The 22,029-nt window shown below is 40.1% G+C and overlaps 1 protein-coding gene across 1 annotated transcript; it reads right to left on the bottom strand.

Moving 5' to 3' along the window:
* Positions 1 to 1,181: 1,181 nt before the first annotated feature.
* On the bottom strand, positions 1,182 to 9,506 carry slitrk5b (SLIT and NTRK-like family, member 5b). Its single transcript, XM_057852753.1, has 2 exons — positions 9,297 to 9,506; positions 1,182 to 8,905 (listed from the first exon to the last, which is right to left on the bottom strand). Exon 2 carries the CDS (start codon positions 8,878 to 8,880, stop codon positions 6,253 to 6,255), a length of 2,628 nt encoding a protein of 875 aa, XP_057708736.1. The 5' UTR covers positions 8,881 to 8,905; positions 9,297 to 9,506; the 3' UTR covers positions 1,182 to 6,252.
* Between the last annotated feature and the right edge of the window lie 12,523 nt (positions 9,507 to 22,029).

Genomic DNA, 22,029 nt, shown 5'->3' with positions numbered 1-22,029 from the left:
AATATAATACCCGATTTTTAAAAAAGGTGATTGTGAAAAAAAAAAATAAATAGAAAGCCTCTAACAGAATTTATAGCGCACCACCCGCATCTGTATTTAAGTAAATAATCCCTCCAGCAATAACACGCGCAAATACAATGACGTGTAGACGAGAATTCTAAACGTCTTGTTTCAGTCAGGCGAACACAAAGTGCATTTTTTTTTCAGTCGTGTCTTGTAAGTGTAATGACCGAGAAGTCTCGGGGCACGGGGGGCCAGAGACATATGTCTAAGACTATAACAACTGCGAGGCATCTTGTCCTGCGCCAGATGTGCGCGAGTATCAAGACACTTTGAGTCAGTGGCGTTTGTGCGGCGTCCACTCGCCTGATGCGAGTCGATAGTAAAGGTTCTTCCCCCGGCAAAAGCTCACAGTCATACGCTGTCTTCACAGTGCTTGACGCGTCTCTTCGAGCTTACATAATGCAGATCTGCCCTAATTTCCCCTCTCCCCGGTAAAACTGCTAAACAACATAACACCGTTGATCTGACGAGCAGCTGAGTTAAAGGTAATCTTGGCCATTAGTTGACGATGTCTAGTTTGGAACAGGAACAACACGTACTATTCGTGTTTCAAAAAGCCCAATGACGCACTTACTTCGAGTACATAAGGGCCTCTTAGTATTTTCTGTGTCAAGCGAGTAGATGTTTCCATGGATACCAGGCCTTGGTTTGTAGCAGTTGTTGCCCAAACGTCTCTATGCAAATATATGGTTGACTCTTGGACGATGTGGTCTTATTTCAGATCCAGCAATTTCACCCCCAAAAAAGCTAGAATTTCAATTCAACCATACTTTGTAATACAGCCTGGGGCTTGTTCCGCTCGTGCTGTTTGAGAGCATCAGATGTCATTTGGTTTACATGGCAGCATTGGTCATTTAAGTCTCTGGGTGATGCGAGCGACTAAATGTTAAGACGTTCCAAAGTCCGAATCTGGGCTTTCCTTATGTAATACATCAGCACGTCGTTTCGGCCCGTTTGCTTGATTGAAACCATGAAACCTGATTTGAAATTCTAAAGTGGCCGTTTTAATTTTAGTAATGTCCTGAAAATCGCCAATAGGGAGAAGAGGAGACATTTTGCATCATATTTACGGAGCTGCCACACACATGCCTGAGGCTGGAAGGAAGACAGAGGCAATATGAAGTTAATGCATGTATTTTTATTCATTAACTAGCAGCACATCTACTGTAGATGAATTCCTTTTGTCAACCCAACAAAATGACCTAAATAAATTCATTCCATCAAAATGGAATGAACGTCTATCGCCATCAATGGGACTGAAGTATGATCTTCACTGGGAGTCCAAATGAATTGGACAATTAATTAATAAGATACATTTATTCTTTTGTAACCAGATATTTACATATTAGAATAGCGCATCAGGGCCACACTGAAGACTGAAAAAACAATCCTGATATGAGAATTAAGTTTTAAAATAATGTGAATATAGCTTTTTATTCCCATAACAATATTACAAGAGTGAAATATATATAAAGCAGTGTCTCAAACATGTGGCCTGGGAGCCAAGCTTGGCTGCAGAAAAATATTTTGCGGCTTGTACTTGACATCAAGTTTAGCTTTAGTGCGGCTCTGGCGGGTTTTTTATTTTTATTTTTTTTGCAAATTTTTTCCCCTGGGTGTTTTCTCTGGGCATTTAAAAAAAGTTGGGGGGTATTTTTTAATAACATACAGTCCAAGCTAACATAGCTCACACTCATTATAGTTTTTGCCAGTGTTTGATGTGAACTTAACCAAACTGAATTATCAACATTCAATTCCTTCACTGATATTTATTCTTGCTTTGAAGAACCAATTATAGTTACCACCCAGACTCTCATGTGTAATCAAGTATATATGAAAAAATATAATTTCAGGAAAATACATGTATAATACTAATAATTTAGTGAGGCAGTTTCAAATTTGTCAAAGGATTACAACTTTTCCCCGTATGAGTCACATTAGTATATGCCAAGTAATGATCTGCAAAGCGTTCATAATTTGAAGAATTTTGACATTGTTAAATTTTGGACTTTGTTCTCATAAGAATTACTTCCTTCTCGTGACAATATCTCATACAACATTTAAAATATAATTTCAGAATAATAAAATTGCAATAACTTAGGGTAGTTTTTATTTTTCAAATTTTTGTTTGATTTCAACATTTTTCTGTAAATGATGTTTTCCAATTCACTGTGGCCCTAATGTTACATTGTAATATTTTCTGTATTTACACATACTCGTTGAAACATCTTTTTAGCCCCCCAGTCTTAAATTACAAAGTAAAATATATTGTAGTCAATAATTCTATACAAAAAATGCAAAACATACAATTTAGACTGTTATATATGCATTTATTAAATATATACAAGAGGTATCTTGTTTCCTCAGAGAGTTCCTTTTTGAGTAATAATCCCTAAATTATCATCACAGAAATTGTGAGGTGCCTTGGACAGACATTTCAAAAATACTTTTCAAGAATATTTTCTGCCTTGCTTGATCAGTCAAGTGGTGGTAAACACACAAATAACTGCGAACACGTTAAAAGTTAACCAATAGCGTATCCAACAACGTGCCTAACAAGCAGAAAGTCCAACCATTGGAGCTGAGTTAAGGTGACAGGTTCAGTGCATATTTCTTCAAATCATGTGCATTTTCTATGTGCATTAATGCCTCATGGAGCGGGACTTTACTCACTTACACAGTATTGACCCAGACATTACTTTGAAATTACTTTTGCATAATTTGCTCATGTAGCACTCAATGCATATTAAACATACTCTACTGTATTTGTGTCTAGAAATTGCATTAGCATTTATTGTGCTTATTTGTAATTTTGTCAAAATGATACTTTGTCACATGTGAAATTCTCTGTGCCTGTAACTATTACAAATACTTGTTTTATAAGATATATCAACAATGTTGCACAAAGAGTCTCGGAATAGCTATTCACACTGTATAAGATAAGAGCATAAGGGCCATTCACATGTAATAGAAAAAAAGAAAATTAATTCAACAATAGTCATAATATTAATTGAATCCAATCCAAATGTGATGAAAAAGCAGTTTGAAGGTTTTGACTAAAGTCATTTTTAATGTTAAGAAAGAAAAGTGTTTTGCTGCATCAAGTCCTTTCCAGAACAGGATGATAATGTTTGAGGAAAAAAATTATTTAACCAATAATATAAAAACAATTAAAATATTGTGTAGATAAAGTTATAGTGTTAGGAGGTTACAGTGATGATAATATTACGGAAACGTTCAATTTGAGAAAAAAGTTCTGAAAGAATGGGATATGGGAATAACATGAACATTATGATGAAATGCTTCAACATTAAGGTGCTGTAGGTGTAATAGTTCATCATAAATACTTGTACGTTTATATATATAATTTTTGGGATGGGTGGGGAGGCAAAAGGATATTTTATTTTCTTAAAACAAAGCATACAATTATCATTAGCATTGCAATTGTGGCCCTCATGCTCAATGCAAATGATACAATGGTTGGCAGTTTGGCTAAAATGTTAATTGTTACTCTTTTGGCTGTCAGTATGGCTAAACTGTAAAACACAAATAAATATACAAGACAATCCAGGAAGTGACATCATCATTGACTTACACAAGTCACCAGTGCAGTTTCAAAAGGGTAAAGTAGAATGCACCAACATCCATATTTGTCTGTTATAAAAATACAACTTTGCCATGAGTGAAACCTCAAATGTTTCATTTTCTGGAGTAAAGTCAGACTTATGTTGTATTGCAACTTTACGAAGCATACATTTTTCGGGACGTGATTGTTACACACATGATTCATATATAATAATAGCAATGATCCCACAGAATGTAAATACAACTGTGATTATAATCCTTTCCAACATTTCAGAGTGGAGCTACAACATGAAACGATTCAAAACAAGTGTAGCGGTTGTCCATAATCTCCTGTAGGACGCTTGGAGGGAACACCACTGATTCAGAGAGATTATCCTATAAGCAAGTGGTCGGCTCAATTTAATTTTGGGATTCTCTCTGTGGTCTCAATGTGTAAACTAGAGAGCCCATAAGATGATATTTCTCTGGTTTTGTATGTTCTTCACCTTGCAAAATTTGTCTGATTTAACCAAAACGACTCATCCACTGGACCTCACTTAACACCCTCGCACATCAAAATGAAGAGGACCCTTAGCAAATTAATTACTATTTCAGATGAAAGAGTTGGTGGTAAATATCAGTGGCAACAACCTGGTTTATTTCTGGAAGAGAATGTATAACCTTCATGGGTGATTAGCACTAATGAAATGCAACCGATTTGAGGGTAAAAAACACACGTTATTGCAAATGAAATAGCTCCGGGGCGTCTCATAAAAAGATGAGTCATTAGGGGCCTGGCTTTCTGCTTGATTGTTCATATTTACACATTTAATTTGCACTGTTAAACATTACGTACATACAGTGGGACTTGCGCTGACTCGAAGCATGGCTCAGACAGCATTAACATGCGTCTCGGGTCATCCCGTCAAAAGTGGATTCTTAGCATTTAGCCCTCAAGTGATCTCGCTTTCCCGCTTGATATGCAAACGAGTAAGAAATGTGTTTGCAGATTCTAGCAGGAGTCAGCAAGGAGCAAAATGTGATGGAAATTTAAAGAAAAATCCTTGTGACACTTTAGTTTTCCACATCATATCAGTGTCAACAATTTTGGGCCACCATGAAAAGAAGAGAGCAAAACTTAATCCAAAAGAATAGCTGTTTTGGAAATAACATAGCAGCACAAATAATCTCCTTTATTCTATTTTTAACTAAAAATGATATTATTAACGTTGATTCACAGGGGAAAAAATAGCATGCAAGGGAGTGAGTGGCATTACATATTGGAGGTGGGTGGGGCTTAGCAGGGTTAGCACCGCGACTGCCTTGTTTGTTCCAAAAATAGAACTAGTTTTGTAAGGGTTTTTCCATTTTAACCAGATGAGTAAAACCAACTATTTTTCAAACATTTTTACTTGCATACAGTATATTCTGGGTTTCATTATGTGGTTACCCAGAATACATAATTTATGTTAAGATTTTTCAAAAACATATGTACATTCGACTTGACTAAAAATGGCCACAAATCACTAATGATGAAAATGGCGGATATACTGAACTGGAAATGTATGGCAAATTGTACATTTGTAACGTTTTCAACATTAATTTTGTCATAGTTTGCGTTAAGTATTATTTATTTCGCTTCAAGTAAAATCAGCAATAATGCATTGATTATTTAACACTTTTGTTGTGCTCAAGACCAAGATGCTACCAACATTTAGCTAAAAATCCTTTGGGAGTCAAGCCTGAGACTTAGACCAAGAGTTGATTCTTTTGTGAATTGAGTCTGAGACCAAACCAAGACCTTCAAAATATATATTGACCAAAACTGTTGTGCTGTCTACAACACTGACTAGTTGGGGTGAGCTAAGGTGACGTGAGGAGAAATGCAATAGCAGTTTGTGAAAAAGTTTAAATAGATGGATTGATTTCAATCATTAGAGAGCACAAAACTCTGCAGTCCCTAAAAATCAATTTGTTCTAGAAAGTAGTTATTAAAAGGGCTATCTTGCCATGTTGAGACTAATAAAAACAGCATTATGCACGGTGCATAGTCATGAATCATTTTGGTGTGAGATCCACTGTGATGAAAGAAAGGGAGGCGCCAGCTATTTTATGTTCACTGAGGGAGACGCTCACACTTTGAAAAGCCTTAGGCTAGAGTGTTAGGGCATATTAACCAAATTAATTGACATAAACTCCTTTTTTATTTTTTAGTTTTTTTTTATAATCCTGCCCAAATTTGTCTTCCTAGTAACTACTTGTACTATTAGACCTTGCTAAATTATTGATTGGATCAATGTAAACAAAAAATACAGAAATATGTGTTTCTTTGTGGTTATGCGGTTCTCCAGTACAAACTGAGTCAATTCTAGTCCTCGACCCCCATATGTCCTAAAGGCATCGTTCCGATGTCATAGCATTTTCAATATAAGTAGATGTACTTGTGATAGGATTAGCTGACATGCAGTTCATGTCAGATGAGAACAAAAGTCATTACTCAATGATGCAAATCTTGAGCATCACACAAATGCATGCTGCAGCTTACAATCCATCGTACCTACGAAGATGTCATCTAGAAATATCTCTTTGTTTTGTCCAATTCAATGTGTTTGTCAGCCAAGTATTTTAAAACTGTGTAAATGTTGTTCTTTTTTCAAGAACCTCAAGATAATCTGGATCAATGTGAAGCTTTGCTTTTAGTTCCCAATATTCGCTCCTGTTGGGCTCCACATAAACAGTACTTGGTGTTGTGCAGTACAATATTGTCTGTTGCACTCTGTCAGGATGAATGTGCTGCGGTCTCACGTCAAAATCCGATGTGTACTGACTGGTCGGACGTGCAGCATGCCTGCAAGGTAGCGTATTGCTGTAGTGGGGCTTCTGCTCTGGATCAGGGACTTCTCTATAGTATGAAGGATCATCTTGTTTCATGCCAGATGGCTTATTGAGAGTCTCCGAAGCTGTGGTGCTGTATTCCGAGCCTATTACATTGCTCGTCGCTTCTTCATCCGAATTAGTCGGGAAGGCGCCACTTAACTCGTCGAAGTCCCGAAATCCCTCAGCGGATTTACCGTCAGCAGAAGTGTGACCTGTCGTTCTGCACGTTTGGTCCGAAGGAGGTGGAATATATTCATACACGTGTCCAGCTGATGTTCTGACCTTTGGGACGGATCCCTTTTTGTACAGTCCGTACTCCATGTTGAGTGAGCTAATGCAAGCATTCATGGAGTTATTCTGCTCGTTTTGACTCTTTAGGTGCCTCTTTCTCATTGTTACAAACAGTCCTGCTGCCACAAACACGGACATAATGAAGATGAACAGGAGGGCAAGAATCATCACTGATAAAGGGATGGCACCATACTGTGTATCGGAGTCTAATGATGTTTCTATGGTGATGGTGCTTCCGGGGAAAGATTCTTCCGAGGGGGGTATCACGGATCCCACTACGGTCGAGTTATTAGGGCAGAAATTAACCGTCTTGATATATCGCATGTCTTCCCCGGCGAGCCTCTTGGGCGAACCGCAGATGACATTGTTGACAACCGTGCCAGTGCTGAGCTGCTCCAGCCACATCTTTAAGTCAAGAATACTGCACGAGCAATCCCAAGGGTTTTCGTACAAATCCACCTGCACCAGTGCCGTGAGCCGATCAAGCACGCCGCCGACCGGAAGATATCGCAGGTGGTTGCTGCGAAGATTGAGGCGGGCCAACGTGAGGCCGCGGAATGCTCCCGGAGGTAACGTTTTCAAGAGGTTGTTGTTTAAAAACAGGAGCTGAAGTTTAGGGACATGCTGAAATGTGTCAGCAGCCACTTCCTTGATTACGTTGTATTCTAAATATAGGAACTGCAGACTCTCTAGTCCATAGAATATATCTGCCGTAAGATGGTCAATCAAATTGCCATTAAGGTAAAGTCTTCTGAGATGAGTTAAATCACCAAAAGCTCTGTCATATATTTGAGCTATTCGATTGTTGCCTAAATGGAGCAAATCTAATCCGGTTGCCTCAATGAAGTCTGTTCGCCGCACCACTGGGATATAATTCCCGGTGAGATACATCTTTTTGGGGTTATACGGTTTGGGATCTAAATCGGAAATGTGCTCGATTTTTCGTTCCTGGCAGTTGACGTTAAGGCCTAGGTCTGAAATCTGAAGGTTGCAAGTGCAGGCGGACGGACAGTCCAAAGGCACAGGAGACTTTGTTTGATATGAAATAATCTGGCCATAACTCTGAGGTTTGTTCGCTGCTAGTCGAGCAGTCGGTCTTGATTTCAATTTACCTGACTGTCGGGGTCCCTTTGTAGGCCTTGAGGAAGACCGTGCAATGCCTGATGAGGTTAATGAGGCCGTAGCGAGGGCCGGCGTACTCTTGTAGTTGCCGTCTAAGCTCAAATGTGGTTGTGGCGGCATCTCGTATTCAGCGATGGCTCTTCTGGGACACAACTCTTGCTTGGAGACTTCGTCCAGATCCCTCCCGTGGAGGCGAAAGGGGAACTCGCAAACCACGTCGCCCACCAGGGCTGTGTACGAAATGCTCTCTAGCCAAGTTTTGAGGGCAATCAGGTCACACGAGCAGTTCCACGGGTTTTCCTCCAGCTGCAGCTCCACCACGCTGTTCATGTACTCCAGCAGTCCCGAATATGGAAGCACTTTCAGCTGATTCCCCCTCAAGTCCAGATGAGTCAGCGGGACGTGCTGGAAGATATTCACGGGCAGAGTGGATATCAAGTTGTCATTCAGAATCAACACCTCTAGGTGTCGAAGTTTGCCGAGGGCATTGGGGGCCACTTGTGTGATATAATTATAATCAAGCTGCAGATACTCTAGACTCTCAAGGCCCCAGAAGAGCTCCTCCCTCAAGGCGTCAATTTTGTTATTGTTAAGATGTAGTCGTTTTAATCCCCGAAGTCCATTAAAAGCTCCGGCTTCCACCTCAGATATCTCATTATTTCCCAGATGTAATATGGTGAGCCCTCGATATTCAACAAAGTCGTTGGCGGGGAGCTTTCTCAAAAAATTCCCAGTGAGCAGCAGATGATATTGTGGGAAGTTTAGCGGGTTGATTTCCGAGATGCTCCCAATTCCCCTGTTTTCACAGCTCGCGGTGAGAATCCCCTCTCTCTCCTCGCACGCACACAGCCGTTCACATATCCCTTCATCAGACATCCCCGCTGTAGGTACAGAGGTGACGCTCAGCAAAATGCAGGCGATCCAAAGATGCATTTTCCTGCGCGCGATGTCCGAGCTCCACATCCCACTAAAGTGTCCTCAATGTCATCTGGAGAAAAATAAAAAACACAAACGATAATGGAGCATGATGATGCAAGGCAGGCGGGCAACTTCCACACAACCAGCTGTAGCCGGCACGAGTCGTAGCCTAATTTGTCGCTACCCAGAGGTAACTTCTGGCCGTGTGACTGCTGATTTAAAATGGCTCAAACAAAGCAGCAGTGAGCGAGAGAGAAAGCGTGAGAGCAAAAGAAAGAGGGAGGGAGGACTCCCTCAAGCAATGTAAATAACCAAAATCAAGGTCAAAGGCGGACTTGATCCCAAAACAACACAATCACATCAGATTATATTTCAACCACATTGCCACCTGAGAATCAGACACGTGGGCAACTTAACGCCTGATTTATAACATTTTCTACTTCCTTGCCGAGACAACCTACCTCACACCCATGGGTCGAAACGCAGGCTTGCCGGGTAACGTCAGTGTATCTTTGATGTTTCATCCATGAGGAAACGCAAACTAGCATCTATTCAGCACACTCTCCAAATGCGCTGGAGAGGACGGGAAAAAAAGGAAAACCACTGATCGACCATAAATGCTTCTTCTCTGCCTCGCTGTGCAGGCGGAGATGCTGCTGCGCCTGGTAACAAAGTTCCTTATTCTCCCTCTCTCTCCATCTCTCACTCGCTCACCCTCTCTCCTCCTCTCTTCCTTACCCGGTGGTCGGGAAGATGTCAAGTCATTTCATTTCACGCAGAAAGAATCAGCTCACTTGAGCAGCGTGCCGGGATGTGAAGCAAAAAAAAAAAGATGCATGCTGACCTACCTACTGAAAGATCCCTCAAAATATCAATAATTCAGCCAAGCGGAGCACTTGAGATGCGCTCAAACGGTTTGTTTTAAACCCGCTTATGGCGTTATTCATCCTGAAAGCAAAACCTCCACAAGGATGTCATGTTACATCATTGTTTCGCCTAATCTGTCAATCCTTTTTTTTTTTTTTTTAAATTTTTTTTTAGCTCAGGTTTAAAACATTCACAGTAGCTCTACCTGACGACGGCAGCTGATGTTAATGGACATCTGTGGGGACGGAGGGGGTGATACCTGATGCTTTCTCGTCACTTGTGCCAGTCCCGGGTCGGAGTTCACTGGGCTTTCATGTTGAATCTCGATCACTTTCTAGGAGAGAAACTTTCACTGCCATCCAAAAGCAGCACTTAAGTGCTCACGGAGGGTACAGAAGAGCCTTAATAATCCCGTCACTTCCTGCATAATGTATGAGGACAATGGGACTCACCAGCGGGCCTATTGATCAGTCGCACCAGCGTCGAGCTTGGAAATTAGAACTAATGGCTCGCAGTGGGTGGTGTAGTGTTTTTTTTTCTTTTTATAATGTGTGTCCATTTGCTTTAAACGGTGGTAAATGAGTCACACGAAGAATGACTCATTACCCCTATTTGAATGTGTTTCACCTGGTCTTACAGTTCTGGCACTGGTGGTATAATTCCCGTGAATTATTCATTTGTCCTGTTTTTGTTCGGCAAAGTACCAATGGGGAGAAAACTGAACGCTTGCACAAATGCGGATGTTATTTTGTAGAGTGTTTTTTAAACTTTACAACCAATACCAACTAAAAAGCTAACTAATTGTCACCATCACAACTGACTATGACTCATTGGGTGCCATTGATGGAGATGGACATCGGAGCTTGCAGGCTAAAGAAGTTCTGTGTCAGTCTACTTTTGAAATCGGATTTAAGTTTGTTTTTTTTCCCGTCCAAATGCACAATCTCAGTTGGAGGACTTGAACAGTGAGGTAGCAGTGTAACCATAATTTCATCATGCTGAACGTAAAGAAAACAGTTCTAGGCAAAATCATCTAAAAATTGTACAAATAAAATTGAAGCAAATGCAAAAATAACATAAACATTTAAACACATTTATTATCATTACATACAGTGGGGTAAATAAGTATTTAGTCAACCACTAATTGTGCAAGTTCTCCTACTTGAAAATATTAGAGAGGCATCTAATTGTCAACATGGGTAAACCTCAACTATGAGAGACAGAATGTGGAAAAAAAAAAAAAATCCCATTGTTTGATTTTTAATGAATTTATTTGCAAATCATAGTGGAAAATAAGTATTTGGTCAATGCCAAAAGTTCATGTCAATACTTTGTTATGTACCCTTTGTTGGCAATAACAGAGGCCAAATGTTTCCTGTAACTCTTCACAAGCTTTTCACACACTGTTGCTGGTATTTTGGCCCATTCTTCCATGCAGATCTCCTCTAGACCAGTGATGTTTTGGGGCTGTCGTTGGGCAACATGGACTTTCAACTCCCTCCTCACCCTGTGGCGTCAAAATGATAACAAGAATGGTGAGCAAAAATCCCAGAGCTACACGGGGTGACCTAGTGAATGACCTACAGGAAGCTGGGACCACAGTAACAAAGGCTACTATCAGTAACACAATGCACCACCAGGGACTCAAATCCTGCACTACCAGATGTGTCCCCCTGCTGAAGAAAGTACACGTCCAGGCCCATCTGCGGTTCACTAGAGAGCATTTGGATGATCCAGAAGAGGACTGGGAGAATGTGTTATAGTCAGATGAAACCAAAATAGAACTTTTTGGTAGAAACGGAGGTTCTTGTGTTTGGAGGAAAAATAATACTGAATTGCACCATACCCACTGTGAAGCATGGGGGTGGAAACATCATGCTATGGGGCTGTTTTTTTTTTTTGCAAAGGGACCAGCACGACTGATCTGTGTAAAGGAAAGAATGAATGGGGCCATGTATCGAGAGATTTTGAGTGAAAATCTCCTTCCATCAGCAAGGGCATTGAAGATGAGACGTGGCTGGGTCTTTCAGCATGGCAATGATCCCAAACACACAGCCAGGGCAACAAAAGAGTGGCCTCGTAAGAAGCATTTCAAGGTCCTGGAGTGGCCTAGCCAGAGCTCAACCCCATAGAAAATCTGTGGAGGGAGTTGAAAGTCCGTGTTGAAAGTTGAAAGTCCGTGTTGCTCAACAACAGCCCCAAAACAGCTCTCATGGAGGAACTGGCCAAAATACCAGCAACAGTGTGTAAAAAGCTTGTGAAGAGTTACTGAAAACGTTTGGCCTCCATTATTGCCAACAAAGGGTACATAACAAAGTACTGAGATGAGCTTTTGGTATTGACCAAATGCTTATTTTCCACCATGATTTGCAAATACATTCTCTAAAAAACAAACAATGTGATTTTCATTTTTTTTTTCCACATTCTTTCTGTCATGGTTGAGGTTAACCCATATTGACAATTACAGGCCTCTCTAATATTTTCAAGTGGGAGAACTTGCACAATTAGTGGTTGACAAAATACTTATTTGCCCCACTGTATTTCACAAGAATGGAGCCATTGAATTTTGTTTACAACCACGACTATTCCACAAAATAATAATCAATATCCACGGGGAGACAGGGCATTGAGGCATGCAAAAAGTCAGCACCCCCATTCCTTTGGTGGGAAATAGAAAACAACAGGAAGGCTGTGGGGGGAGAGGGGGGGCACACACAAACTCTCCAGCTATTCTCCTGAATGGAATACGTGGCATTTTGAAAAACAAAAGCAAAAAATACCTGAGCACATAAGCAACAGATTAAAACTAAAGAGGACCAGGAATATCAACATTAAATGCACAAATCCAATACAGTTTTGACTAACTAATTAAATATGCCACTAGATGTTATATTATTTAAGGATTAATGTATTTATAGATTTATTTAAATACCCACATATTTTTGCATCTTTTATCCATTCATTCCGAGGGTCGCGGAGGTGCTGGAGCCTATCCCAGCCAACCACGGGCAGTAGGCAGGGGACACCCTGAACTGGTTGCCAGCCAATCGCAGGGCATCTTTTATTATTTTTCATAATTTCTGTTTAAAAATATTTCAATTTTCAGTTTTTTATTTCAGTTTATTTTAACACTCCATTTATTTATCTTTTATTTTTATTATTTTTATTTATTTATTTAATCTTTATTTATTTAATTTTGTATTTATTCATTTGTTCATATTTTTAAATTGTTTGTGATTTTCTTTTTCCATTTTTTTATTCTTCCTTTAAAAAAATTTTTTTTTTTTTTTTTTTTGTTATTTAATTTTGCATGCCCTTTCCCTTACGCCTCATGAAATATTTTTTTTCTGTCATGCATCCATCAAACTTAAGTGACACATATAGAGGGGCACAGGGTGGTTGGCATGCAATTAGTTGGCGCCCCAATTTCTTAGGTGTAAAACAGAATTCCCACAATTTATTTATTTGAATTTTAGTTACTGATGTCAAGATTTATTCATTTGCATTTTTGTTTTCATTGTATTGTATTTTTTTCAATTTGTATTATACAGTATTTTTTTTCATTTACCATATTTTTCAGACTATAAAGGGGACTTTATTTCTCCCGAAAGTTGACAGTGTGCTTTATAGTTAAAAAATACTGTACTTCTTTCAGCATTTATTTCAATTTTAATTTATTTCATTTCTGCCTGCCTTTGAAATAATTCAAATAATTTTCCCAAAATCAAATGTGGCGGGTGTGACCTGAGTGGCGTAAAGACTGATGGTGGTCGTTTTTTGTGTGACATTCTGTCTTCAAGAACAAAATACAAAAAAGAATCGTGGGTCACTTCCTTATTAGTTTTAGGGTAGTTACAGATCATTTATTGTTGATTTTGGGGCGTCACAGGGTCACTGTCTGTCCATTTTGGATCATTTCCTGATGATTTTAGGTGGTGTTGCACCAATACCATTTTTTGGCTCCGATACTGATACCTGGCTGTGCAGTATCGGCCGATACCACTCTGTTTGTATATATACATATATATATATATATATATATATTTTTGTTGTTGTTTTTTTCAAAGAGCTACATACTTGGATGTGAAATCATTGCTATCGTGGCTTGTCAGGCTGCTGCCTCCCTTTGTGAAACAGGAAAAAGACTAATACAAAGTGAATCCAGTAGAACTTTTTATTGCATACCTGGTATGGGTGATAATAGCTGAATCAACCTTTGGTTCTCAAAGGCCAAAATAAATAAATGAATAAATAAGTGAAATAAAAACATGTATAATACTAGCCCAACAGTAAGAAAGTAAAAATACATTCATAATAATAAAGTCTGAATGAACTGAATAAACTTTTATAAACCTCTCAAAGGCCAAACAGTGCAACATTCATGAAATTATAAGTACTAATAATAATAATTGACCACAGCATCCTGTCTCTCTATTACCCTCCCTCTTTGTGCACCAGCAGCAACATAACTCACCTCCATCTATAGCAGTGTTTTCAACCTTTTCTGAATCATGGCACGTTTTCCATTTACACTACAAGCCAGTTTGATTCAAAATTACTTTCTGTACAGTATATTTAATTATAAAATAATTCCTCAGTGTTTATACTTACTCAGTGTGAACCTTAAGTCTGTTTAAATTAATACAAAGCCGATATCCTGGCAGGAATCTTCTTCAACAGCTCTCAGTCTCTGTTTTTATTTGTTGGGCTTGAAAAGCTCAGAATGATCAGACAGGAGGACTTAAGCAATGTCTGTAACCACATTAGGGCCGAGCATTTCGCTGTCAGTGACTTTGTAGACAGTTAGTATTAATGTCCCTTTATAACTTTCTACCTACTCCTTCCTTCCTACTGCAACTCCACCCGACGATGTTAAAAAAAAAATAAATAAAAAATAAAAAATGTGATATTGGATCATTTCTCGTGGCACACCTGACGATCTAGAGTGCCACGGAAAACTAGTTGAAAAACACTTATCTCTAGCAAGGCAAAAATGCAAACAGCGCACACACATACAACTTAGCCACTTGAATTAGCTTACTTTGGTTACAGCACTTTTGAAACAGGTCTTAAAGGGATCCTCAAGTAATTCTTAAAAGATAAATGTTAGTATGAGTTACAATAACTTGATATAAAAACCCCTCTTAATGTTTTCGTTTTATTTTAAGTGATAGGTCGCCATTCTTGTTACGTCACAGTGCGTGACATCACCGGGCCCGTTGCCGAACTTCTAGCGTGTCACTCGTTAGCTTTCCCAACATGTCGTCAGTTCTGCCCTTCCTGTTTGAACCAGATCTGAAAAGTGAAGAGCAGGGCAGCACTGCCAGTCGTTCACAAGACGAGCAGCAGGACAGCAGCAAATACCTTATAAGTTGTGCAAAACTGGTGATGCACTCGCGGAAGTGCGTCTTAATGATAACGGAGCGAGAGAGTGTATGCTGTTGAGAACTCTGGTTTTCGTTAGCAGATCTTCAAGGTAATATACTGCGTTTTCAAACTTATCCCAGTATAATTATGTAGATTGTTAGCATCCAGAGCTGTCGTGTGCTTTACATACAGTACAGGGCAAACATTTGAACACACCTTGTCATTCATGCATTTTTATTTTAATGACTGTTGACATTATAAACTCTCACGGAAGGTAATAAAACTATGAATGCACACATGTGATAGTCAGGATCGGAGTCATGTCATGGCTGACTGTCCTCATTAAATTTGTCATCTGACGGGAACAAATCCTGGAATCGAGTGTAATCCATGTCATGTACATTGTAACGTGTAGTAGGTAGGATACGTGCATAAAGTACCAAAAAGGGGAGAAGCTTCTACTTACAGTATGCACATTTATTCACAAAAAATGATATTTCCACATTGACCACTCGTCACTCGGGAGCTCAGCGTTACGCACACACGTTCCCAGACGAACTCCAACATAAAAGTAAGGTCCATGTCAGAGTCACTGTCGTCACTGTAGCGTGCCATAGTGCTTTAATTATTTGGTATGATTTGGGGAAAACTCCAAGGAAGAATAGACTCCACAAAAAAGATAGCAATAGTAATCCAAATCCACGTTTTTTTCACTGACGTGAAGATTCAGGAATTAGACAGATCCCATGGCAATGTTGCAGCCGCGATCAGGCCGTTGGATCAAAAAAATAGATAGATCCGATAAGCCGCTGTGGGACCGACGAATCAAAAAAATAGACAGATCCTGAACCAATATTGCAGCCGCGGTGGGACCGTCAGATCCAGAAAATAGACGGATCCCTTACTTGACTGAGGATCCAGGAAAAATGTTCTAGCGCCAGTTGTAACGCGTGTTTGGTAGGATACGTGCATAAAAGTACCAAAAAGGGGAGAAGCTTTCACTTATGCACATTTATTCACAAAAAATAACAATTCCACCTTGACCACTCACGTCACTCCCCTTGTTTCCATTTGACTGGAAATTGCATCCAAAAGCAGCACATTGTGGCATTTTACTTCACGAGTTTTAGCAGCAATACACAATTGTTGTACACGCTAAACATTTGGAAACATCCCATTCACGTCATCACTGTGAGCCCGCAAAACATGGCGCCAACTATCAGTCAAAATATGTTCTAAATATTATGAAATATTGCCATTCATTTAACATTTTATGTGTTTCTAACAACATATTTTAGTACAAGAGAGCAATTGTGGTTTATTAGAGCCTACATGTATTTAAGGTAGTTGATCCCTTTAAATTACTGCAGCATTTCCTTCAGCACTTTTGAAACAGGTCTTAAATTACTGCGGCATTTCTTTCAGTAAAAGACAAGAAAAGTAAAGTACGTTTGACTTTGGGATGCTCCAGTTGAGCAGCAATAGCTTGGCCGGTGTGTGTAACCCCTTGAAATCATTCGCATGAGGTCCTACGCTTTCAAGTCAGCTGTCAAACTAAGCAGGGAAAGTTGGGAGACTTGGCTGCTCCAGACGTCGGTTGAAAAGCTTATGGTCCCTGCCTTCTCTAGCTTTTCTAAAACATGTTTTGTTACTTTATTTTTTTAGTGCAGGATAGTCGTCCCCCTAATGTATTTGCTACTTGAGACCTTATACTTAAGTACTGCGTGAGCCATAAAAAGCAGGATTCTCCCGCTTTCAATGAAGGCAAGGGGCAGGTTACAGACAACAGTCATTTTGGTGATTTTTTTCAGACATCTGTCTTTCTGCTTCACCCTTCTTGTCCCACTGCCCAGGGTGTGTTGCTGTGGTCCATCCCCAGCCATTGTACTCGACGCTGAAATTTTCTGAAACCGCCGACATTTTCTTCTCCTGCTTCTAGTTTTTTTTTTCTCCATTAAAAAAACTTGCCCCGGCATTGGTTAAGAGCCACTGTTGGCCCGCTCTCTCTCTGGTCTGGGGCAGGTCAATAGCAATAGCTGCTTGGCATGCAAAGTCATCACGTGTGATCACACAGCACAGAGTGTAGTGTGTCAGGAGAAAAAAGGCTGCGTTCAGTGTAACCGGACCGGTAAATGGTATCGGCTAAGGATGCAACAATACTCAGTTTTATATTGAACCGTTCGATACACCCTCTTCGATTCAATACGCAAAAACATTCGATCCAGATGAAAAGCTCCCAAAATGTATTTTCCGAATTTATTTTTGTCGTCTCTCTCACTAAAAGCTAGGGATGGGTCCATTGACATTAATGCGCCGGCGTGCGCGCCGAGCTCATGGAGCTACCCCTGCGTCGATGCGCGTATCACTACAAGAAAATCACGTGACCGATGCATGAACTCATTGAACTGTGTCGACACAGTCATGATGCGGCAAACTGGTTCAAAAGGAAGAGCATCTGTCAACATGATGGAGCTGCTGAAACAATCCACATCTTAGGGTTACTTCCTCGTTGTCTACATGCTGTGGAAATGGACGTAACACAGGGAAAACGCACTTGTCATCTTCCATTCAAGATACAGTTAATTTTAAGGTAACTCTTAGTTTATTAGTGTGACGGTTACACGTGGGGCCGTCATTTGCGGTGCGTGGAAATATGCCTTTTGATGCCTTCAAGAGGAACCGATGGCCATTAACCTCCTAGCATAGTGGTCAGAGCACTCGCCTTTCGTCCTCGACGCGTCGCGCGCGCAAGTTGGAGTCCTGGTCTGAATGTGATGAATGGATCGCGTTGCGCGGCTCGAAGAATACCGGATATTTTATTAACGTTATTTTGCAGGTGAAATGTCGCATTTGTACTGTCAATCTGTCATATACAAACAGTAGCCACCTCCTCAATGCTGAAGCATTATTGGGCCAAGCATGAAAATGAAGTTTCTGATAATCCCAAGATAACACAGGCATAGAGCCATTCCTTTACTTTCCCACAGTAGCTTTTTTGGTAATTTATTATAAATCGGTAATTAAGCTATAATTTATTTATTGTCCACTTCAATTTTTTTTCCTGATGGGCTATGGTAGCACTTAGATGACGAAGTGGGGAGTCAAGGAGGCAATGCAACTGTAGATTAAATTGTAAAACTGCAACGATGAATGGCTGAGCCGAACATGGCACGCAATGCAGATTTTCTTCAATACTGGAGGAGTCAATGGACATCTTATCCAAACCTCTTTCAACTGGCTAAGAAATTCTTGTGCATGCTGGCATCGTTGGTTCCATGCGAGTGTGTGTTGTCCACAGCAGGTGAAATGGCGTACCGCAAGCTACACGTCACTTCCGCTCATTAATATTCATGACATTAGCTACTGTTGCTAAGTAGGGACAAGCCACCGTTTGTCCCTAATAGGAAATGAATGGAAATCGTGTACGAAGGAGATGCTTACAGAGCTAATGCTACCAATTCTCTCCGAAAATGATGTGCCTGGTGCCAAATTGACTGGCAAAGATGTGGAAGAACATAAAAATGTTTAGTTAAAGAGATGGCTTTCGTGCCGAAGGCTGAAAAAGACGAAAAAAACGAGCCGTCCTAAGCATAGTTTTAGCTTTTTTATCGACCCGACTGACAATTACATTCTCCTGTTTCAACAAGCTATCCTTTACCATCAGCCCTGTCTTTCTTATATATCCTCTGGTTGTCCTATGTCTCTTACCGTTCTTGGGGGTAATTTAGTTAGCTTTGTGTAGTGATCGCAAATGCTACTAGTGACAGCCAACGAACGCTTTTAATTTTTTCATTGTTAACACATCTTAACCCTATAATTTATTTACACTTCCCCCTTACTAAAGTTGTTTATATATATATATAACAGAAACGGTAACAGTGGCAGTCAGATACCGTTGTAATTCTTTTCAGGTCATTCATTGTCAGACAGAGGCAGAACGGCACAACGTTACGCTAAAAAAATAAGTTAAAAATATAAAAATGACTTACCTCTTTGTCCTCTAAAAGACCATACCAACCCAACATAATGTTTACTGCATATGAAACGTGAATGGATTCGCCGAGCTGGTGTTAAAGTTCGCGCAAGTTGATTCGGTCTTCACATTTTTTCCTCCCGAGTTTTTGGTTTCCGGAAACGTATGAAGAAAACATCCTTCATGTGTCGTAATGTCTAGAGTTGTTTCTACAAGTTCCAAAAAAGCAATGCGTGATCGGCATGTTCGTTTTTGAAAGATTACCGGAGAAAAGTAGCACTAATTACGTTGGGTCTATGCGAGGGCGGGTCTATAATGTCCCACTTCGGCTTTACTTCCGCTTTACGATGCGACGTCACGGTCTAAAAATAGCCTGCGTGCCGTACGCCATTGCTTGTTTAAAAAAATAAATAAATAAATAAAAAGGAACCAACTAAATTTTAAACATTAAAAAACTATGTTTTTTAATAAAATTATCTCAGAGCAAAAAGTCCACAAGCATCCTCATTCACCCATTCATTATTACTTACATTTTCACATTATAATATATGTTAACATAATTTAAAGATATGGAATAATGCAATATGAATGCAAAGACTTACATGATTTGATATTACAGTGCCTTGCAAAAGTATTCGGCCCCCTTGAACCTTGCAACCTTTCGCCACATTTCAGGCTTCAAACATAAAGATATAAAATTTTAATTTTTTGTCAAGAATCAACAACAAGTGGGACACAATCGTGAAGTGGAACAAAATTTATTGGATAATTTAAACTTTTTTAACAAATAAAAAACTGAAAAGTGGGGCGTGCAATATTATTCAGCCCCCTTGCGTTAATACTTTGTAGCGCCACCTTTTGCTCCAATTACAGCTGCAAGTCGCTTGGGGTATGTTTCTATCAGTTTTGCACATCGAGAGACTGACATTTTTGCCCATTCTTCCTTGCAAAACAGCTCGAGCTCAGTGAGGTTGGATGGAGAGTGTTTGTGAACAGCAGTCTTCAGCTCTTTCCACAGATTCTCCATTGGATTCAGGTCTGGACTTTGACTTGGCCATTCTAACACCTGGATACGTTTATTTTTGAACCATTCCATTGTAGATTTGGCTTTATGTTTTGGATCATTGTCCTGTTGGAAGATAAATCTCCGTCCCAGTCTCAGGTCTTGTGCAGATACCAACAGGTTTTCTTCCAGAATGTTCCTGTATTTGGCTTTAACCATCTTCCCTGTCCCTGCTGAAGAAAAGCAGGCCCAAACCATGATGCTGCCACCACCATGTTTGGCAGTGGGGATGGTGTGTTCAGGGTGATGAGCTGTGTTGCTTTTACGCCAAACATATCGTTTTGCATTGTGGCCAAAAAGTTCAATTTTGGTTTCATCTGACCAGAGCACCTTCTTCCACATGTTTGGTGTGTGTCCCAGGTGGCTTGTGGCAAACTTTAAATGAGACTTTTTATGGATATCTTTGAGAAATGGCTTTCTTCTTGCCACTCTTCCATAAAGGCCAGATTTGTGCAGTGTACGACTGATTGTTGTCCTATGGACAGACTCTCCCACCTCAGCTGTAGATCTCTGCAGTTCATCCAGAGTGATCATGGGCCTCTTGGCTGCATCTCTGATCAGTTTTCTCCTTGTTTGAGAAGAAAGTTTGGAAGGACGGCCGGGTCTTGGTAGATTTGCAGTGGTCTGATGCTCCTTCCATTTCAATATGATGGCTTGCACAGTGCTCCTTGAGATGTTTAAAGCTTGGGAAATCTTTTTGTATCCAAATCTGGCTTTAAACTTCTCCACAACAGTATCTCGGACATGCCTGGTGTGTTCCTTGGTTTTCATAATGCTCTCTGCACTTTAAACAGAACCCTGAGACTATCACAGAGCAGGTGCATTTATACGGAGACTTGATTACACACAGGTGGATTCTATTTATCATCATCGGTCATTTAGGACAACATTGGATCATTCAGAGATCCTCACTGAACTTCTGGAGTGAGTTTGCTGCACTGAAAGTAAAAGGGGCCGAATAATATTGCACGCCCCATTTTTCAGTTTTTTATTTGTTAAAAAAGTTTAAATTATCCAATAAATGTTGTTCCACTTCACGATTGTGTCCCACTTGTTGTTGATTCTTGACAAAAAAATTAAATTTCATATCTTTATGTTTGAAGCCTGAAATGTGGCGAAAGGTTGCAAGATTCAAGGGGGCCGAATACTTTTGCAAGGCACTGTACATGCTAGGTCATCAATTCAGTGTCAGTCTGTTGAGTGGGTTGACTGTAGGGATTTTTTATGTCCAGCAGGTGTCAGTATTCAATGACACAATATCAACACTGTGTCAACACAGTGTGTCACTGTGTCAACACGCTTCATGAGGTCTCACGGACCCATCACTACTAAAAGCTTTGACTTGAAAAAACAAACTAGCACATCCCCTCCTCCACTCCTCCTCCAAACTGCATGAAAGGTGGGACCTGTGGCACACGAGAATCATGGCACATTAGGAAAGACAGATACGTAAGGAGGCGGTTTGTCAACTTCGACATCGTACTGATCCGTTGTTTGGCAGCGTTTTGGGTGAGCAGATATACTATATACTACTATACTAGTATACCGATACGTACAACAAAATCTGCCTATATATATATGTTTACCGGCTTGGCTGTTACAGATAGCGTCGCTTTGACAAAAGACAGGTTAAGACCGTGGGTCACAGAGCGCTAACTCATGGTTACATAATGAACAATGAGTGGCAAATTAAGAGCGCTGTACTTCAAACTCGTCCTGTTTATGAAAGTCGATTGTCAAATGCTGGTGTTGTGCAGTGATGAGCAAACATGACTTCTGTGGTGTTTGTTAACTTTGTTTAATGCCCGACAACACTCGCGCGCACACACTGATATCATCAAATAGCAACCCAGATGTGCTACGTTAGATCCCCCCCAAGTCCAAGTGTGTGAGCCCAGAGTGGTAATGGGAGGCGTAGTCCATA

This window comes from Corythoichthys intestinalis, chromosome 12 (genome assembly GCF_030265065.1).
Source record: "Corythoichthys intestinalis isolate RoL2023-P3 chromosome 12, ASM3026506v1, whole genome shotgun sequence".
NCBI lineage: Eukaryota > Metazoa > Chordata > Actinopteri > Syngnathiformes > Syngnathidae > Corythoichthys > Corythoichthys intestinalis.
Note: the sequence above shows the minus strand (reverse complement) of the source record. Positions and strands in the feature narration are given on the sequence as shown.

Coding starts and splice junctions, on each gene's coding strand:
- slitrk5b (XM_057852753.1), bottom strand. CDS start 8,880: ATGTGGAGCTCGGACATCGCGCGCAGGAAAATGCATCTTTGGATCGCC.